The 21,678-nt window shown below is 35.2% G+C and overlaps 1 protein-coding gene across 2 annotated transcripts; it reads left to right on the top strand.

The window, feature by feature from the left end:
• Positions 1–4,355: 4,355 nt before the first annotated feature.
• LOC133179820 (glucose transporter type 1-like) lies at positions 4,356–21,669 on the top strand. 2 transcript variants are annotated; one of them, XM_061314498.1, is made up of 14 exons: positions 4,356–4,428; positions 6,110–6,187; positions 7,297–7,513; positions 7,891–7,986; positions 8,868–9,028; positions 11,522–11,646; positions 12,734–12,904; positions 13,339–13,446; positions 13,629–13,717; positions 13,796–13,894; positions 14,860–15,072; positions 15,691–15,766; positions 15,893–16,020; positions 20,213–21,669. In XM_061314498.1, the coding sequence occupies exons 3-14, from the start codon at positions 7,448–7,450 to the stop codon at positions 20,435–20,437; spliced, it is 1,557 nt and encodes a 518-aa protein (XP_061170482.1). In that variant the 5' UTR covers positions 4,356–4,428; positions 6,110–6,187; positions 7,297–7,447; the 3' UTR covers positions 20,438–21,669. The 2 variants fall into 2 exon arrangements, with proteins under 2 accessions (XP_061170482.1, XP_061170483.1); XM_061314499.1 differs by lacking the exon at positions 6,110–6,187 and having other exon boundaries at positions 4,369–4,428.
• Positions 21,670–21,678: the final 9 nt, after the last annotated feature.

The raw sequence follows: 21,678 nt of genomic DNA, 5'->3' as shown, positions 1-21,678 counted from the left end.
GTGATAAACATACCCTATACATTAACGTGATAAACATACCGTATTTTTTTCTTTTTTATATCAGTTGCCTTTAGATATAAAGAAGAAGTTGATTTTTAGGATTTTTCAACGTTTATGATTCATAAAATGTGTCAACCAATCACTGTGCATCTTACATAAATGCAGAATGTAGAGCTTACAAAATGGCGTCATAGTAGAAATTGAAAAGAGCACATCAGTGTAATGAAATAAGCACAAATCAAATGCAGTAACACCTCATCATAATGAAGAAACCACTGCATATTTTGTAAAAGCACCATCTTATCATAAAAACAAATCACATAAGGTAGCCATGGAGAATTTGAAAAACCATTGTTGTAAACAGCTGGTAAAGGATTTCAGTAATGTGACAAGTATGTATTATAAAGTACAATACATGTAATATCTATTTGATTTGTAAGATACACTGAAGCGTCAAATCTCCTGGCCGTTTGATAAACTCTGTAATCGTTTTGTACCTTTGAAAACTGAAGTGTGCATGAACTAAACATAACGAGGGTAAGTTTCCAAGTTCAGTGATGCATATCTCTGTTATTTTTGGAACAATCAGCGTGACACTGATAGAAAGGTGGTGAAATTCTAAAGTACCAAGAAGCAGTTAGACAAAAACACAGGTACATGACTTTCTGAATATTGCTCTTTATTGATAAAAAAAAGGTCATTATTATAGTATGGATTTTTTTTAATTAGTACACGATTCCATTTCACAAGTTTTAGAGTTATCGCTCTTTGCCACACGGAGGCGTTGTCGTCGACCGCCATTACGGTGCTGACAGTATGACAAGAGTGACACTCTGTTTATCTTTTAAAACGATAAGTGAGCTAGCAAAAAAAACAAAAACAAAACAAAAATAGATATCTGAGCCATTGCTTTAATATGCCGAGTCAATTTATCATTAATAAGAAGACGTATTGTGGTGCACTAAGGTGATGTTTGGGGATGGGGGTCCCAATATTCAGAATGGGGAATCTAGCGTTGTCTTCAAGTCGGAAATGGCATAACTGTGGTTTAATTAAACATTCTATAGTTCACTGTAATTTAAATTCTGAAGTGAAAAATACAGTTATTTAAGAGATCAGTAGATTCATGCAATGAGCACCTAGTTTAAAATATTTCAGTGTGGTACTGTTTTGTAACAATCGCATCTCCTCGGGCCTTTCCGATTGGCTCAAGAAACATACCCGAGCTTTTTTTCCGAGCTTGTCGGAAAGTACCTGGGAAGGTATTTAAGAGAAACTTAGTTTTTTTTAATTATAATTTAGAAATAACTTATTTCTACAGTCTTGGTATTATAAGACATAGGTTATGGTTACTTTTTATACATTTATGTACAGATTAGGCAACAAAACACGAAACTTCAGATCATATGTATTTTCAGATGACAAAACGAAATTGACATGGTACAGTTTATTTACCGTACTATTCACAGAAATTAAGTCCTACTGTTAAGTCGAGCATGCGTATTCCAGTAAAAAAGACTAAGGTAGTTTCTGGCGCTGGAGAGCGCTAGCAATAAAGAGGTGGCGGACACTGTGTTATCTTTGTTGTCCCAAGACGAACGTAAACTAGTATATGTCAAAGTATGTAGGTAGAAAATAAGCCTGTCGAGAAAACCTGTTTCATGTTTTTAACATTTTTTTTAAATCAATATTTGATTTTATTAACGCCTTCCGAGAAAATCTATACGCACGTCGTGTCATTTATCCAGTATCTCTTCATTTTGCTTTATGTATCACTTTTATACACCGTTTAGTGTTATATTAACAAAAGTTTTTAATTTTTTTTATTAAAATTTTTATATAATTGTCTTTATTTAATCGTTCTTTTTTAAATAACAATTTACATTGTCATTAGAGAGCACACCTGCCGAGAAAATTTATTACGTTACGTTTTTTCTTGTTTCCTTAAATTGGTTTAGCATGCAATATTTTCATAACATTTGACCAAGAAAAAAATATATTTAAAGAAAATAAATAATAAAAATCTTTGATTTTATATTTGGTTATTTATAAGTCAGAGGGTAAATTAATCATCTAAATTTGTTAATGTACGTATGTTTTCATTAATGTTAATAGTCTCAAAATGAACGCAAACATGTAAGATCAGAATTATTGAAAACGTACCTAAAAAAACATAAGAGGCGCTTTTTATAAGATTGAAAAAAGTATATTTAAAAAAAAAACAAAAAACAACAACATATATATCATGCATGAATATGTTGAAGTACATGTATAAGTCATTTAAAACTTCCATCGCTTGTCACTTAAAGTCCTGGGTACCCGTAAACTACGAAAAGAAGAGAAAAGGAAAACACATAGAAATGTATATTAATTAATTCTTTCCTTAAAACTTTTCCCATCAAAATTCCCAGAGCAGGAACATGGCGGGTTTTTTATCAATGAAATGCCACAGATTGTCATCACAAAACGGCTTTCCATAGTACACTTATGCCCATACATCGGACCGGAGCGCCGCGTGAGGTAAAGCTCGCCGATTATTTGACATATTTTTTAATCGAAGATTACTACTGTAAGTATTGACAGTATATAATTCTCACTTTTTCGCCATTTATCATATGCAAGTCTTCATTTATAAAACTGGATAAGTCACCCCTTATGTTATTCAATTCCCCCCCGTTATGCAAGCGTGGATGTCTTGTATGGTAGCACGGCTAAGACAATGGGCTTGGCGTTCATGATAAAAGTTTTAAAAGTTGAAACGGAACTGGAATCGGAACATTTTCGATCACCTTCGTACTAAATGGGGCCCGTCTTCAAACCTTTGAAATTTAAACTTCTCAACTTTGGAGACAGTCTAAGTGGTGTGTATCACACTGGTTAAGTTCTTCAGTGTGTATAATGTTCAACAAAGATTCTAAACTGAAACTTCTAAATAATATATATGCATTACTGCAGGGAAATATATATATGAAATATTTTTTAAATGTTTAATTTTTCAGTTAATTTATACTGTAAACATGGTAAATATTGAGATTTTTCTTAAACTTGTGCATTTTATGAAAACTTTTTTTTTTTTCTTTGGATTCACTTGAAAATCAGTCCAACTTATCTTTTGTCAATGAAAAACTAATATTTCAAGTTGTTAATCTTGTATGGACAGACCAATCGTTATATTTAATTCATGGTCTGGACGTTAACCCCCCCCCCCCCCCGAGATATTTATATCATGCAGTTATTAATAAAATTTAGGTTAAACATCTTTGACGAGGATGTTCAATATTTTTGAAAAATATCATCAAAGTCTAACACCACTGTACATTATTTAATATTTTGGAAGTTTTATTTAATTTTACTTTGATCTGTCATTGGATTTTTTTTTTATTTCGTTAGTAGCTGAAACGTTTTTTAAAAGTTTATAAAATATGCAGGCCCGTAGCGATGGTTTTAAAAGTGGAGGAGGGGCAACCCCCCCCCCCCCTAAAAAACTGACAAGCAAAAAAAGGGGGGGGGCAATTTCCCAAATTATCTGACAAACAAAAATTTTTAAAAAAATTAAAAAAAAACTAATTTGCTATTACAAATCCTTGAATTTGCTAGTGCTCGACATTACAGCAACAAATAGTGGGTGGCCAACTAGCATCTGAGGGAAAATTTACTATAGCAAAATACTATACTCAGAAAAAGTGGGGGGGGGGGGGGGGGGTGGCACCTGCTTTCTGCGGGCCAGGTATGAGAATAAACCAAAGTTTCATAACCCTGTCATGTGAATAGTTTCATTTGATTGGGTACCTTTCTTAATCCAGGCATGGCTAAGAATAAACTTAAACACGTGAAAATGTCAAGGGACACGTGCAGTCTTCATGATAAACTTTTTCAACAAGCTTCCCGCCGTATGGCCATACAGGAGAAGTGTTTTTATTGGGTACCCCCCTTCCAGAATTCTCAATTGTAATATTAGATAAAATGCATTGAAAATTCCTCATGATCATATATACAAAAAGCCATGGAAGTCACGCCCTCCCCCCTTCCCAAGAGAGAGAGAGGGGGGGGAGCACTGTGATTTCAAAATCTGTCCTTTTGCATTCTTGATAAATATTTCTTATTTCTTTTTCCATTTTTCTTTTTATAATTTTCACCTGAGTATAGCTCTACACGACCTACATGTACCGAGAAACTGGACCTGTTGACCCTGTTACAGAACCATTTTATTGTATACAACAAGGAATTCCGTAATTAGGAGTTATAAAATGGCCCTGATAAAATAGAATTTCAAAGTGCTGCGATACTTTTCTTTATCTCCTTGGTATATTCAATAACTGACAACATCGATATTTTGTTTACCTTTGTCCTTACAGAAGTGCTTTGTCCACAAGTATACACGTGTGTCTCGAAAGTGAAGGCTATTCCGCCAGCACTTGATCATATACGGTAAGTTTTTTTTTTTTTTTTTTTTAATCAGTTTTTTATCTGCTGCATGTAAATATAGTTATGTATAATGTATATGCATGTGTATAAATGCATTTAAGGGATGAGTAAGACAAGTGAAAAATATTTTCAAAATATCTACACAAGAGGAAGTTTACAGATAAATCATTAGTCTAAAGCATTTAATTCTGTTGTGTAATGCACGCTCACAAAAGCGTCTACAAATCGTTCCACCTTTCCCCCCATACCTGGCTATACTTATATGTATAGAACAACGCTATGAAAGGATTTTTTCATCATTCGATCTTCTAACGAAGTGTTTGTGCATTTGTAACATATGTTACATTTTTATGTCTCAATTTAAACCTACATGTATCTATATAAAGTAATAAATAGATTCAAACAAAGAATTGAACATATCCTATATTTATGCATGGGCTGTAACCCCTATCCCCCACTCCACCCCTTGTTTTTGGTTAATGTCAACGAAAAGATTTAATTGTTTTGAAAATCCCTCACCGGCCACATTTGCTTATTTGATTTGGAAAATAAGGGGAAAGAAAGGGGGGGGATGCAACGATAAGAAATCCAGAGAGTTAACCGGGAGGGATGAAAAGCTAAAACTTGTGAAGTTCCTACCTTACTGACAATTTGTATACCATATTTTACAAACTTTTGGAGACCTTATTTGTCAAAAAAACAGATTTCCCCCTAGGGGCATTTTTTATTAACGTAAACATGCTCAGATGTCATCTTAAGTTCAGTGTCATGTACAATAAACTGTGGCGGATCTGAAATTTAACCCAAGTATAAATTTCCATTTTTTTTTTAAATTTTATATGAAGCTTTAACAACCATATAACGCATATATATATGATCAAGCTGTATACCACTTCATTAAATGTATAACGTTATTTTGAAAAAAAAAAACCCAATATTTTCTTGTTTATCCATGGCTATCATATATTTAGTTATGGTTTAAAATTTATTCCCACATCAATGCGTGGACAGGTATAAGACAAACAACTTATCTACATGTATTTACCACATGTACATGTATACGAATCTCCATTTTGCTACGTGCAAAAACCTTTATTTCTTTCTTTTCTCTTGACTTAATTGTCAAACAATTCGGAGTCTTATTTTTTTGAGGGGGGTGGGTGGTGGTCTTGAATCCACCCCTTTGTTGTGTAATTCGTTCGTATCATATTAGTTTTATCCCTTTTATAGCAACTAGTCTTCAAAGGCAAATTTTTTTTACCCTTGTGGATATATAAAAAAAGGGAAGGGGGTATGAATTGTTTTAAAATTTAACAATTTGATCGAGATGGGTAAAAAAAAAAAAGTTTGGATCTAATTGTAGACAGTTTTTAGGACAGTAACTTCAGATGCTGCCTATTTTTAGACGTGTCTTTCGAACTGAGTTAATTTATTCCATCTCTTAAAATTTGTCCCAGATTATGATCTCCAAATATTTACAGTTGAACTTTGGTATCTCGAAGACTGTTATCTCAAACACCATGGATGTGTCGAAGTGAGCTGGAAATCCCAACCACTTTTTCTCTATGTATTTTAACCTGGATATCTTGAATCCTGAGATATCTCGAAGTTTTTTTTTCTGTTTCATCTAGTTCGAGATAACGAGGTTTGGCTGTATATGTTATTTTCAATATCTGTCTAATAGGTTTCATATCAACACACACTCATAGGGATAAGGAAAAAAGAAAGTTCAGCCGAATCTAGGAAACAGTGATACAATCAGGTATAGCCAGCTATTAAAGATTTTCAAAACATGAGTATTTAAACACTATTTTTTTTCATCAGAGTTTATGCTGAAGTAGAAGATCCGATTATGATCTATATTTTCGAAGTGTTATATCTAAGTCGATTTAAATTTTCTGTATATCGTATATAAAATAGTCGAACACATAAATCTTAATACAATGTATAGTATATAAAACTAAAAATGTACGATAAAGCCTCATTAAAAGTAGAATCTCGTAGATCAAAGGAATACTATTTCAGTTCTTTATTGCATATATTTAATGAAAAAGCATCACATTTGATAAATATAAATGACAATCATCAATCATTTAAAAGATACAGCTGTAGCTAAGTGTAGCTTAATTTATTAAATAAATAAATTAATAAATAAAAATAAAATTTAAAAAAAAAATGATGTAGGTTTTCAGCTAAACAAGGTTAAGTCGGTAGGACTTGGAATAAATAGTACTATAGATATCCGAAAACATTAAATAATAGTTAAAATTAATAATTTAAATATGGATGTATTTTTTCCGCATTTTATTTCCAATGCTGAAAATATACATAAGGAAGGGGGTGGAGGTGGGGACTTGATCTCATTGGAGGGGGGACTTAGGCCATAACTGAAAGATTTAATATAATGGGGACGTTACTATATCTTGAAAAAAAAATTGAAATTTCTTTTTTGATGAAATCTACCTTGTGAAAATTAAAATATGGTACATGTTAATGTGCAGTAAGCCGGAGAAATCGATTGTAATATTTAGTTTGATTACGTAATACAGGTCAAGGAGAATCGCTTTCTTGATTGAAAACATTTCGTTAATCAGGCAATGAACGCTTTCTGTGTGAGATGATAATGCATGTTTGCTTTGCTCTTGATATTCGTGTAAGCTATATTTATCTTTTATATTACCAATTTTCTTATATTTGCATATTATCTTCATGTACCATGATAGCATATGCAAAACACTCCGCTAAATTACTCTAGATACGATTGCTTAAAAAGTGTGTAAAAGGGATAAGCTGGAAATTAGTTCTTAGAGAATGAAATCATATATATGAACAAATACACTTACATTTTAAAACTGAACATCTTTTTTTCAGAAAACGTAGCGGCTTTTTTTCATCAAACTTTTTGGAGTGCCCAGACCTTGCTTGGTCTTTGTGTTTACAGAAAAAAAAACTTCAAAATGACTAGGACCTATGAAAACGACTGAGGACATTTTATATCTATCTCCGTGTTTTACCATCAAATATGTCTGCCTCACAAAAGGGATCACATGACCACTTGACACCAGAAGATGCGCCACCAATGCGCGGGGTAAGAATGATAACTCAGTAATTTTATGTCTTTTTATCATAAAACGGAGAGTTTTATAAATATTATTAATTCATCAAAGTCAGTTTTAAAAAGTTTGAATTCAAGTGTTTAATGTAATTTACCTAAAGGTTTGTATTATTCTTTCTTGTTCGCTGAAACTTTGAACAAAGGCTGGGGAATTTACAATTTTTCTCAAACAAAATCATTTGCCAAAATTATAGTGTGAGTGTCTCTGCATTCAGTTTAATTGTCCTTTACTTAGCGATGCTTGCGCATCAATATTGTTGTCGTTTTAACGGGGAAATTTTTGTCATTTTCCAAACTTTTGATGGTTTTGAAATGAAAATTGCTTAAGTCTAGTATTTTTTTTCTTTCAGAAAATCACGGCCTACCTCACCGTGGCTGTGTTTTCAGCCGTTATGGGATCACTACAGTTTGGGTATAATACTGGGGTCATTAACGCCCCAGAGAAGGTAATATACAAATATTTAAAAACAAAACCGAATTTTAGCCACTTAAAATACAATTACAGTCATATCTCTCGTGAAGTTAAAATGTTATAGGGTTATTGAACTTATATTGGTGAATATTGGCACGAGTTGGCTGTACATATGCACGAGTTTGCAAGTGCATTTGTACAGCAAACTCGTGCCAGTATTCACCAATATATTAAGTTCATTAACTTCTTTATTAAATAGCTTAAACATTTCACATTGATTTATTTTAATTATTTCAATTAAATAACTCAAAATTAATGAGAATTTTTTTAGTATCGGTATTCAAATTAAGACTGTGTTAGCGTCTGTCCTGTAAGTATTCAATATCACATTATTCCAATGACCCTACCAAGCGTTGTGATTTGCTTATTTAAGTTTTTATTGAGGCTAATAGGTACTAAAACATTAATCAGTGTTTTTAATTTTGTGTGAAAATAGATACATCTTTACCTAGCTGCCGCTACCCATCATAAATATTTCCGTTGAGCGGTTGACCATAAGACATTTTTTGTTTACAACAGTAAATTAATTCCGAATATTCCAAATACGACCGATCAATATCGGACGCCCCGTCCGATATTGAACGCTCGTATTCGGAATATTTCGGGGCATACTCGTAAACGTAATGCAATAAAACGCAAAAACTAAAATTGAAGATATTGAACTCTAATATTCTCTAGACTTTTAGTAGTTTTTAAATAAAGACTATTTATTAGCTATTTAATAAATTAAAATTCTAAATGAAAATTTTTTTGTCATTATATGTTTGAGCATTTATCGTTGCCTAAATTTGCCTACAGTTTACTTTATTAAACAGCATACTAAGGGTGAAATATTTATTTTCGTGAAAAAAAAAGAAAATCAAGGAGTTTATGAACGAGAGCCACATCTACCGCTTTAACACGCCAATAGAGGGGAATACTCAGCTCAACCTTTACTCGCTGTTGGTCGCCATCTTTGCTGTGGGCGGAATGCTTGGTGGTCTGATGGCGGGATGGTGGGCAGACTTCTTTGGAAGGTACGTACTCAATCTTCATCAAAAAATCACAATGTACTTTTGAATATTTTTATTTGTATATACATGTGTTCAAGTTTTATAATGTCTTATTTATGTACCTGAAGCGAGTTCTGATAGCTTATCTGTTTAGAACGATTGACTCTGAATTAGCTAAAGAAGTGACAAATCACTTCAGGCGCGGTCCAGGAATTTTTTCTAGGGGGGTGGGGGGTCCGCCCCAGTCAACAAAAAATATTCCAACCTAGAAAATTCTTGACAAGCAAAAAAAAAAAACAAAACAAAACAAAACAAAACAAAACCAAAAAGAAAAAAGAAAAAAAAGAAAAAGAAAAAAAGAGAACCCAAAAACAAACAAACTTAAACTCCTTTCCCAAATGTGAAAGATGTGAAAGGCCTATTTCGTTGGAGGGAGGGGGGGGGCGTTGGAGGGGGGGGTAGTTGTTTACTTTTAAAAGCTTCATACCTATGACTTTTCGTTTTCGAGGGGGGGGGGGTCCAAGGTCACTTTTAGTTGGTTTAGTATATACATTTACTAACTCTGCAAATTCCAGGGGGGTCCGGACCCCCCGACCCCCCTCTAGATCCGCGCATGCACTTTGTAACCTGTTATAGATTTTATGTCAAATTTCATTTCCATTTAAGGTTCACCATCCCTCTGTTCACTCATAAAAATTGCTTTAAAACTAATGGCTTTTCAAAAGAAATCTAATTTATAGTTATTATAGTTAAACTGTACACAGTATTGGCATTCCTTGTGTTGAAAAACTCAACAGAAATGACTATTTAACTTGAACATTTTATAAAATAATAAATAAATAGTCATTTAGCCTAGTAAGAGTTACCTTTCTTTTTAGAGGGTCAATAAACCTTAAGGAAGAAGGGTAATAGGTCTAGAATTGAAAACCCTTTTCTTTTTTAATTTAAAATTTCAGGTATTGGCTCGTATAATTATTTACATTTTTATTTAAAAAAGTCACTCATGGCAGAAATTTTTATCAAGGGAAAAAACTATTTAAGAGAGGAGAGGCTAGCTAAGAGTTGTCCCCCCTTAAACCCCTGTCACACCGGGACTGCGTCCTCACGGCGATCGCACGGCGTCCATAAAAAATGCAAAACGCCGAGGTGAGCGCAGTAGAGTCTCCTACAGCGCCGTGACAACGCGGCGAGATCTCCACTGAACGCGGTAGGGTCGCGAAGGGTCTCCTAGAACGCCAGGGGACGGCGCGCACTTTGGGCATGCACAAAGTACGCGCCGTGTGATCGCCGTCTGATTAATACGCGGTAGAAACGTAGTATGATCGCCGTAGCAGCGCGGTGAGATCTCTAACAACGCAGTGGGAGCTCCGTACGCACGCCGTGAAGACGCACATGATCGCAGCATGAACGCAGTGATAGTACACTGCGCTTCCACGGAGACATCGCGGAGTCCTTGGAGATGTCACTGCGTTTCTATCGCGCTTTTACGGCGCTTCTAACGAGATTAATCGTCTTGTGATTTTTTTGACTGCAATTACACAGCGACAACAAGGAGTTGTCATTGCGATCATTGCGCTTCCTTGGCGTTTCTACCGCGTCCGTATGCGATCACAAAGCGCTTTCACGGCGTTGTTAGATGCGTTGTCAGCCAGCTCGAAAAACAAGAGCAATGGCATCATAATTGATTAGCAATAATTCTAACGTTTTTGTTGCACTCATGACCAGGAGCATTGGAGTAGAATTGGGAAGTAAAAATTACACCAGAACTTGTTCTATTGTTTCAGTGGAGTTGCGGTAGAATTACTTAAATTTTATAACAACTTTTCAGTGTGTTTATTATTTTTTTTACATTCATAATAAAATCAAAGGAAAGATAAAAACACATCTGAATTGATATAATTGAACAAAGAAAGCTTTTAATAATAAAACTATCAAAAATTTAGTACTGAATTATTCAAATAGATCATTTTTAATTGAAGAATATTTCTGGGCATAAGTAGAAGTCTTTTCATCATGTAACTTGAATCTTTTATAAAAAAAAAAAAGTGTTACACTCCTTCTGAAGAACGCATTGTGAGCGTATTGTGAACGCAGCCAGCGCAGTGAGAACGCCGTGAACGCGAGGCGACAACTCCTAATACGCCGTGAAAGCTCCGCGGAAGCGCAGTCAATCTCCGTGGGAACGCTGTAGCACGCCGCATGAACGCCGTAGAAACGCGTGGGTCGCCGTAGGGACGCCATGACATCTTCACATTGTGAAAATTTTACAGAAATTTCTGCAATTTCCCTGCGATTCCACTGCGATTTAAAAAATTTAACAACGCCGTAATTACTCCGTGTGGACGCAGCTTGGTGTGACAGGGCCCTTAAGGACCATGGCGGTTTGATAGAAATATCTTCAAATCAGGATCCAAAGGACAGCATTTCCTTTACTTCCTTTACATTAACGCCATATTTTATCTTTCATTATAGAACAAATTACCACAAACGATAAAAGTCCGTATATTTTTATTTCAGGAAGTTTGGCATGTTACTAAATAATGCCTTTGCCTTTGCTGCCGGCGGCCTTTTCTTCTTCAGTAGAGAGGCTCATTCCTATGAGATGATCATTGTAGCGAGGCTCCTCATTGGCTTTAACTGTGGTAAGAACTGATTTCTGATTGGCTTTAACTGTGGTAAGAACTAGTTTCTGATTGGCTTTAACTGTGTTGAGAACTGATTTCTGATTGGCTTTAACTGTGGTAAGAACTGATTTCTGATTGGCTTTAACTGTGGTAAGAACTGATTTCTGATTGGCTTTAACTGTGGTGAGAACTGATTTCTGATTGGCTTTAACTGTGGTAAGAACTGATTTCTGATTGGCTTTAACTGTGGTAAGAACTGATTTCTGATTGGCTTTAACTGTGGTAAGAACTGATTTCTGATTGGCTTTAACTGTGGTAAGAACTGATTTCTGATTGGCTTTAACTGGTAAGAACTGATTTCTGATTGGTTTTAACACTGGTTAGAACTGATTTCTGATTGGATTTAACTCTGGTAAGAACTGATTTCTGATTGGTTTTAACTCTGGTAAGAACTGATTTCTGATTGGCTTTAACTGTGGTAAGAAGTGATTTCTGATTGACTTTAACTGTGGTAAGAAGTGATTTCTGATTGGTTTTAACTCTGGTAAGAACTGATTTCTGATTGGCTTTAACTGTGGTAAGAACTGATTTCTGATTGGCTTTAACTGTGGTAAGAACTGGTTTCTGATTGGCTTTAACTGTGGTGAGAACTGATTTCTGATTGGCTTTAACTGTGGTGAGAACTGGTTTCTGATTGGCTTTAACTGTGGTGAGAACTGATTTCTGATTGGCTTTAAATGTGGTAAGAACTGATTTCTGATTGGCTTTAACTGTGGTGAGAACTGATTTCTGATTGGCTTTAACTGTGGTGAGAACTGATTTCTGATTGGCTTTAACTGTGGTAAGAACTGGTTTCTGATTGGCTTTAACTGGTAAGAACTGATTTCTGATTGGCTTTAACTGTGGTAAGAACAGACTTTTGATTTGTTGCAATACTTTGATTGGCATTTTTCATGAAGATTTCTGAATTTATTTTTGGAATTATAGAAGTTTCTTAGGATGTCTCTTATATTGTTGACTTTCACGTGGCATACCCCGATTTGCCCTTTACTTTTTTACGAATATATTTTTTCTAAACGAAATTTTAAATGTTGACAATTTTCAGGTCTATATACGGGCCTGACACCTTTGTACCTGACAGAGATTGCCACAGCTAATATCAGGGGTGCACTCGGTACCCTCCACCAGTTTGGCGTTACCATAGGAATCTTCCTATCACAGATCCTGGGGTTTCCGGAAATCTTCGGTAACGGGGAATACTGGCACGTGCTTTTGGGTATGTTTACAATTTTCTGTAAAAGAAAATATTTTTTTTAAAGACACATTAATTTTTGAACCACTGAAAGGAGAATGAAGTTGGGGATGCTAAAAAGACATCTTAATTGTTTACGTTTTGAAAGAAAACATGCAGAATATAATAATTAAAATGAACACGCACAGTTATACAGTATTTGACAATACAGAAAGTGATACTTAGCTGGGATACAAGTAAATTTCCATGTGTTATGCTTAAGAGAAACGGTTATAACATATGGCATGTTTTACAGAATAAAATCAAACAAAAGCATTCACAGGAGGATGCTCGTATGTACCAAAGAGTTCCAATATACATGTACTATAAAGCTAAAAGAGTTCGCTACTCTATAGATAAAATAAATGTAAGATCATTATTCTGTTCAGTTGTAAATGTATGTATAACTTTGTCTGTAGGTCTGTGCGTTGCTCCGTCAGCGTTACAGCTCCTGACGATGCCGTTCTGCCCGGAAAGCCCTCGGTATTTATTGATTACCAAAGAAAAGGAAAACGATGCCATGAACGGTAAGCACACAGTGTCTTTCAATAAGTAAAGAAATAGTTTGTGTAATTTAAAGCTTTTAAATATTTAAATCAATTTGAGCCAATTCTTTAAAGTAAAATTGTTTAGATATTAAATGTTTAAATAACTTTCATTGCGGATGTGTAGTTTTGATGATGCAAAAGCTTTACTTTTTCTAATCAAGCTTTGGTAAAACTCCGAGGAACTCCGGGAGTAGACGGAGATCTAGATGAAATGAGACAAGAACACCAAGCGATGCAGTCTGAAAACAAGGTCAGTAGTCACCTGATATCATACGCTGAGAAAGCAGCATTTCAATTCGCCTTTCAATTTATATATGCTTTCTTTCAGATTGGAATTCTGCGCCTATTGAAGAAGAAGTCCTTGCGCATGCCCCTTATCATCAGCATTGTAATGCATTTGTCACAGCAATTGTCGGGAATCAACGCAGTAAGAACAATATTATAAGTCAAGCTGATGTCATATGACAGTTTAAAATTATCTTAAGATCAAGATTTTTTTTTAATATTTTAAAGATATGTTAAAAAATAGAAAAAATAGTATCCGACATCAATTTCAAAGTGACATTAGAATTCGGAAGTTTTAAGACGTCCTTACAGATTGACTGACCTTACTTTTACGTTTAAATTTAATTGAAATGAAAATTAAATGCCAAAGCTGAGCACGAATGAATGCCTTTCTATTGTATTCTCAAGTGATCACATCGAGCAACTATACCAATTGAAACCGTCGCCCGCGTGGCGCAGTGGTTAGAGCGTCTGCTCTAGAGTCGCGGCGTAAGGAGTTGATCCTTACGTCGCGGGTTCGAATCCCACTGTGGGACGTGAAGACCAGTCCTTCGGATGAGACCGTTTAAACCGAGGTCCCGTGTCGCAGTAGGTGCTGGCACGAAAAAGAACCCTCACTGCTCAATGGCCGTAAGTGCCGAGTATAGGACAAAATTTGCAGCTCTCCACCGGCAAGTCGTGGCATCTCCATATGAGTGAAAAATTCTCGAGAGGGACGTTAAACAACATACAAACAAACAAGCAAACCAACTGAAACCTGCTTATCATATACATGTATTTGAATTGCTGATTTAAAACGAAAACATATACATCACCCTGCAAGGTCAATTAGCTGCACCCAATCTTCGAAAGGACGCGAAATACAATGTACCTTTTATAACAAGTCCACTCTGACTTTCAAAATGACTCGGTTTTCTCATTGATTTGTTTGCAATTATTACTTCAGTGCACAAAGAACATTGCAGTTTTTTTTTAAAGAATACATCCATTCTGACCTTCAAAGTGACTTGGATTTCTTGTGGATTTATTTGCGATAATTTTTTAAAGTTCAAGAAAATACTTAGTAAATGTTTCCATTGTGTTTCAATTTACACCTTTCTTTTCCAGATATTTTACTACTCCTTCAAATTATTTACAAGCGCCGGTATTTCCGATGACCTGGCTGCGCACGCAACAAGCGGGATCGGCGCCATCATGGTTGTCATGACGCTAATCACCATTCCGTTGATGGACAGGATTGGTAGGCGGAGCTTACACCTGACAGGATTAGCTGGGATGTTTATCTTCAGCATTCTGATCACCATTACCCTGTCTCTGACGGTAAGAAGACTTCTTTTTCAATGAAAAGCAATGGAAGCTCACTCCTGCATGGCACCTGATCCCACCTCTAAATTTTGAGGTCCGTGTTTGCTCTGCTCCAAATTTGTATCGTTTCATTGGACTTTCGAGATTGAATACTGTTCGTTATCTTCATATTTCATTTAAAGGAGCCAATATACATACATGTAGAAGTTGAAAATTGTTTCATTAAATATTTTGATTCTGGTTTGCATTTTTATTTTTTAAGTATATACACGTATGTATGAAAGTTTTAAACCAATTGAGAACTCCGCAATATTTGCACTCTTCAGAAAGGAATTAAAAAGAAACATTTTTTCGAATTCTAATCTTGTAATAGCAGACTCAGAAGTACAAATCTCTCCTGTTAATTGTTTAATGTGCCAGTACATGTTATTGGTCAAAATTATTTAGGGAGTTTCATGTCTATATCAGGATTAATTTTAAAAAGGAATTATTTGTAATTAATTGAAATAATTTATAACGCTATAAGCTTTAGTGAAATAAATCTTTGTTCCATATTTACTTGAAACCTTTCACTTCATCTGGAGAAGGGGTTAACAAATTTTAACAATGTTATATTCTGTTTTATTTTTACAGGACAAAGTGGCTTGGTTTGACACAGCAAATGTGATCGTGTCACTCCTGTATGTTGTCTTTTTTGCCATCGGACCAGGTAAATCTCATCATTCACTCAATAAATAAATAAAAATTTGTACGGAAAGACCAAATGTAGCTTTCTGAAGAGGCAGAAAATATACACTATACAGGAAGCCAATTTAAATTATATGCTTCATTAAAGGATCCATTCCATGGATGATAGTTGCCGAACTCTTCACGCAGGGACCACGTGTTTCCGCAATGAGTATATCAGTTCTTATCAACTGGGCTTCCAACTTTGCTGTGGGATACGTGTTTCCCATCATGCAGGTAACCTAAACATGATATTGTAGATGTGAACTAGATTTTAAGCAAAAATTTTCTTAAGCCGTGAGAAAGATTGAGATAAAGGGGTATAAAGCCTTGAGGAAGATCGCGATAAAATACATAACCAGCATTAATTTGGAATTTCTTCAACTATTTTTGGTGTGATGTAGAAAAAATGATTTGTTTACCTCAGTCCTGAAAGTTGGTTGCAGATGGAATAACTTTTTATTATAACCAATTGTACTAATTTAGAAGTTCTAGGATCTTATACTGGTCCAATGTAGATGTTATATTCACCTGGAAGGTCTGGTGCAGGTGAAAAACTTTTGATTATTAATTGTACCATTTCTGAACTTGTTGATCTAACATTAGATCAATGTAGAAAAAAATACGTACGTATGTTTACCTTCAAGGTCACTTGCAGGACTGGTGAAATTTCTAAAATGTTGGATCTCATCCAATTACAGAGCTGGAAAACTTTCAGTCATATAATAAAGTACATTAAATGTGTGCTATTATGTAAAAAAAAAACATAATTAATTAGCACAAGAAATAGTAGTTATTAAATGTATGATTAAAAAGATGTTTGGTGTTGAAAATGGAATATCTTTGTTGTTCTGTATGGCGATATCCGGATTATAATTTTACATCTACTTTGATTTCTTACGATTCTTTTTTCAGGACGGTCTGGAGAACTACTCTTTGTTGTTCTGTATGTCGATATCCACCGGATTCCGGATTATAATTTTACATCTACTTTGATTTCTTTGGATTCTTTTTCAGGACGGTCTGGAGAACTACTCTTTGTTGTTCTGTATGTCGATATCCGCCGGATTCCGGATTATATTTTTAGCTCACCTGAGCTGAAAGCTCAAGTGAGCTTTTCTGATCCGTCTGTCCGTCTGTCCGTCTGTCTGTAAACTTTTCACATTTTCGACTTCTTCTCCAGAACCACTGGGCCAATTTCAACCAAACTTGCCACAAAGCATCCTTGGGTGAAGGGGATTCAAGTTTGTTCAAATAAAGGGCCACGCCCTCTTTCAAGGGGAGATAATTAAGAATTAGTGAAAAATGAAAAGCATCTTTAAAAAATCTTCTTCTCAAGAACCACAGGGCCAGGAAAGATGAAACTCATATGGAAGCATCCCCAGGTAGTGTAGATTCAAGTTTGTTCAAATCATGACCCCCGGGGGTAGGGCGGGGCCACAATGGAGGATCAAAGTTTTACATAGAAATATATAGGAAAAATCTTTAAAAATCTTCTTCTCAAGAACAGTAAAGCCATGATGAGTCATATTTATACGGAAGCATCCCCAGGTAGTGTAGATTCAAGTTTGTTCAAATCATGACCCCCGGGGGTAGGGCGGGGCCACAATGGAGGATCAAAGTTTTACATAGAAATATATAGGAAAAATCTTTAAAAATCTTCTTCTCAAGAACAGTAAAGCCATGAAGAGTCATATTTATATGGAAGCATCCTCAGGTAGTGTAGATTCAAATTTGTTCAAATCATGACCCCCGGGGGTAGGGCGGGGCCACAATGGAGGATCAAAGTTTTACATAGAAATATATAGGAAAAATCTTTAAAAATCTTCTTTTCAAGAACAGTAAAGCCATGAAGAGTCATATTTATATGGAAGCATCCTCAGGAAGTGTAGATTCAATTTTGTTCAAATCATGGCTCCCGGGGATAGGGCGGGGCCACAATGGAAGATCAAAGTTTTACATAGAAATATATAGGAAAATTCTTCTTCTCTAGAACAGCAAAGCCATGATGAGTCAAATTTATATGGAAGCATCCTCAGGTAGTGTAGATTCAATTTTGTTCAAATGATGACCCCCGGGGGTACGGTGGGGCCCAATGGGGGATCGAAAGTTTTACGTAAGAAAATATAGAAAAAAAAAAATTCTTCTCAAGAACAGAAAAGCTATGTTAGTCTTATTGATATGGAAGCATCCTCGGGTAATTCAAGTTTGTTCAAATGATGACCCCTGAGATAGGGAGGAGCTACAATGGGGGATCAAATTTTTACAAAGGAATAAATGAGAAAATTCTTCCAAATTTTACATAGAAATATATAGGAAAAATCTTTAAAAATCTTCTTCTCAAGAACAGTAAAGCCATGAAGAGTCATATTTATACGGAAGCATCCTCAGGTAGTGTACATTCAAGTTTGTTCAAATCATGACCCCCGGGGGTAGGGCGGGGCCACAATGGAGGATCAAAGTTTTACATAGAAATATATAGGAAAAATCTTTAAAAATCTTCTTCTCAAGAACAGCAAAGCCATGATGAGTCATATTTATATGGAAGCATCCTGAGGTAGTGTAGATTCAAATTTGTTCAAACCATGGCCCCCGGGGGTAGGGCGGGGCTGCAATGGAGGATCAAAGTTTTACATAGAAATATATAGGAAAAATCTTTAAAAATCTTCTTCTCAAGAACAGCAAAGCCATGATGAGTCATATTTATATGGAAGCATCCTAAGATAGTGTACATTCAAGTTTGTTCAAATCATGACCCCCGGGGGTAGGTAGGGGCCACATTGGGCGATCAAAGTTTTACATAGGAATACATGGGAAAATATTTAAAAACCTTCTTCTCAAGAACAACTAAGCCAAGATTGGTCATATTTATGTGGAAGCATCCTCAGGTAGTGTTGATTCAGGTTTGTTCAAATCATGGCCCCCGGGGTAGGGTGGGGCCACAGTGGGCGATCAAAGTTTTACATAGGAATACATAGAGAAAATCTTTAAAAATCTTCTCAAGAACAGCAAAGCCATGATGAGTCATATTTATTTTGAAGCATCCTGAGGTAGTGTAGATTCAAGTTTGTTCAAATCATGACCCCCGGGGGGTAGGGCGGGGTCACAATGGAGGATCAAAGTTTTACATAGAAATATATAGGAAAAATCTTTAAAAATCTTCTTCTCAAGAACAGCAAAGCCATGATGAGTCATATTTATATGGAAGCATCCTCAGGTAGTGTAGATTTAAGTTTGTTCAAATCATGACCCCCGGGGGTAGGGCGGGGCCACAATGGAGGATCAAAGTTTTACATAGAAATATATAGGAAAAATCTTTAAAAATCTTCTTCTCAAGAACAGCAAAGCCATGATGAGTCATATTTATATGGAAGCATCCTGAGGTAGTGTAGATTCAAGTTTGTTCAAACCATGACCCCCGGGGGTAGGGCGGTGCCACAATGGAGGATCAAAGTTTTACATAGAAATATAAAGGAAAATATCTTCTTCTGAAGAACTGCAAACCATGATTAGTCATTTTGATATGGAAGCATCCTCAGGTAGTGTAGATTCAATTTTGTTCAAATGATGACCCCCAGGGGTAGGGTGGGGCCCAATGGGGGAAGGAAATTTTTACATAAGAACATATATAGAAAAAATATTTCTTCTCAAGAACAGAAAAGCTATGTTTAGTCATATTGATATGGAAGCATCCTGAGGTAGTGTAGATTCAAGTTTGTTCAAACCATGACCCCCGGGGGAAGGGCGGAGCCTCAATGGAGGATCAAAGTTTTACATAGAAATATAAAGGAAAATACCTTCTTCTGAAGAACAGAAAAGCTATGTTTAGTCATATTGATATGGAAGCATCCTCAGGTAGTGTAGATTCAATTTTGTTCAAATGATTACCCCCAGGGGTAGGATGGGGCCCAATGGGGGAAGGAAAGTTTTACATAAGAACATATAGAAAAAATATTTCTTCTGAAGAACAGAAAAGCTATGTTTAGTCATATTGATATGGAAGCATTCTCAGGTAGTGTAGATTCAAATTTGTTCAAATGATGACCCCTGGGATAGGGAGGTGCCACAATGAGGGATCAAATTTTTACAAAGGAATATATGGGAATTTTTTTAAAAAAAAATCTTCTCAAGTACAACAAAGCCATTTGTTATATTGAAATGGAAGCATCATCAGGTAGTTTAAAATTCAAGCCCCTCCTTCCCCCCCCCCCCAGTCTTTTCAATACTGAACTGATTGTGCTTTTGCCTAGCCAATGTGCTCAGGTGAGCGATGTGGCCCATGGGCCTCTTGTTACATCTACTTTGATTTCTTTGGATTCTTTTTCAGGACGGTCTGGAGAACTACTCTTTGTTGTTCTGTATGTCGATATCCGCCGGATTCCGGATTATATTTTTACATCTACTTTGATTTCTTTGGATTCTTTTTCAGGACGGTCTGGAGAACTACTCTTTTCTTCCGTTTACCGTTCTCCTCCTCCTGTTTTGGATATTTGTGTATGCTTACCTACCAGAGACTAAAAATAGAACATTTGAAGACATAGCCTCGTCCTGGGAGAAATCTCAAAACGAGACAGGGAATCCCCAGGCTAAATATACCCCGAAGGAAGACACAGCAATAGTAGAATTTCAACGACAACAAAATAAAAATCGGTGACGAGAAACGTTTGTAAATGATGTTATTATAGTCTAAGATTTCCATGTCTTACTGTAAAAAACTGTCTATGAAGAACTGCGAACGATAGTATTATTCTGCCACCTACCTGTAAGTCAATTTTCAAATGTTGACCTATTTGAATGATTTTTCATATTTAAGTAGATATGTATGTGAATTTTTATAAAACTTTATTTGAGAAAACAAAGAGAGATAACTCTATAATTTCGGTAAAACTTGTGTTTTTCAGTATAGAAATCAACGGAAAACGGAAATTATTTTAAAAACATCTCCTCCCCCCAAACAAAAATTCCTTTTTACAGGTATTGTTTTATTGTTATTTTACAAATTCATATCAAAGCTTTTGTTGTTTCATGGGGGGGAACATATGTTTACAGACAAAAAACAGCAAAAGTGGACATTTTCCTACCAATTTCAAATGAGATTACAAATTAAAAAAACGTACTTTATTAATCATATATGTTAAATTTTACATAAGTCAAACATACGGAATGATGTAAGGGTCATGTATCCATTTTCCTGAGTATTTAAAAATCTGGTAATGTTAAAAAGCCTGATTTCAATGGAAAAAATTTTTCTACCCCTTTATGAAAAGACTTGTAAATAAGAGCAATTAACTTTTTGACACTGTTTTTAAAATTATTAATCAATTAATAATGAACTCCTCTTTGTATTCAAATAAGTTTTGATGACCAAATTGTCATTTGTATTGAATTACGTGGGTTTAAAATGTAGGCAGGAATCGGAAGTTAGCGTTCGCAGTTCTTTAAAAAGAAGTGTACTCAGGTGAAGGTAAAATTGGTTGGAACGTTTTATGTTTCCGTTTTTTAAAATTATTTTTTTTTTGCTTTGACTTAAAAAAAAAAATTCATACATCATTCTAAGTACAAAGCTTGTTCTAGACTTTTTTCTTAGATTATCTGATATTTTTAAAACATCAGATTTTCGATGACGGTTTTTAAAGTAGTCCAGATCAACTTCAACATTTTATAAAACAATTTGTAACACAGAATGAAATACTTATAAGTTAAACCATATTTTATTAAATCAAATAAAACGTTTAACGTAGTATTACATGTAGATTGCACAAGGAGTAAACCCTTAATATTAATCCTTGCCCGAAATTGATCACAGTGTTTTGACAAAAGCTTTATATCAATGGTTTCTTTACAAATGTACAAAAAATCTGATTAAATATAGCACTTTTTACACACTTTTGTTCC

Source organism: Saccostrea echinata, unplaced genomic scaffold (genome assembly GCF_033153115.1).
Source record: "Saccostrea echinata isolate AGI-Se365-2 ecotype Australia unplaced genomic scaffold, CSIRO_AGI_Sech_v1 ptg000005l, whole genome shotgun sequence".
NCBI classification, from domain to species: domain Eukaryota; kingdom Metazoa; phylum Mollusca; class Bivalvia; order Ostreida; family Ostreidae; genus Saccostrea; species Saccostrea echinata.
The sequence above is the reverse complement of the archived record's forward strand: the minus strand, read 5'-3'. Positions and strand labels throughout refer to the sequence as shown.

What these genes read in the sequence shown, in the direction of transcription:
- LOC133179820 (XM_061314498.1), top strand. Translation starts at nt 7,448, where the DNA reads ATGTCTGCCTCACAAAAGGGATCACATGACCACTTGACACCAGAAGAT. An exon ending in ATACTGGCACGTGCTTTTGG is followed by an intron (nt 12,905 to 13,338) that starts GTATGTTTACAA and finishes CTTTGTCTGTAG; the next exon opens with GTCTGTGCGTTGCTCCGTCA. An exon ending in CCATTACCCTGTCTCTGACG is followed by an intron (nt 15,073 to 15,690) that starts GTAAGAAGACTT and finishes TTATTTTTACAG; the next exon opens with GACAAAGTGGCTTGGTTTGA.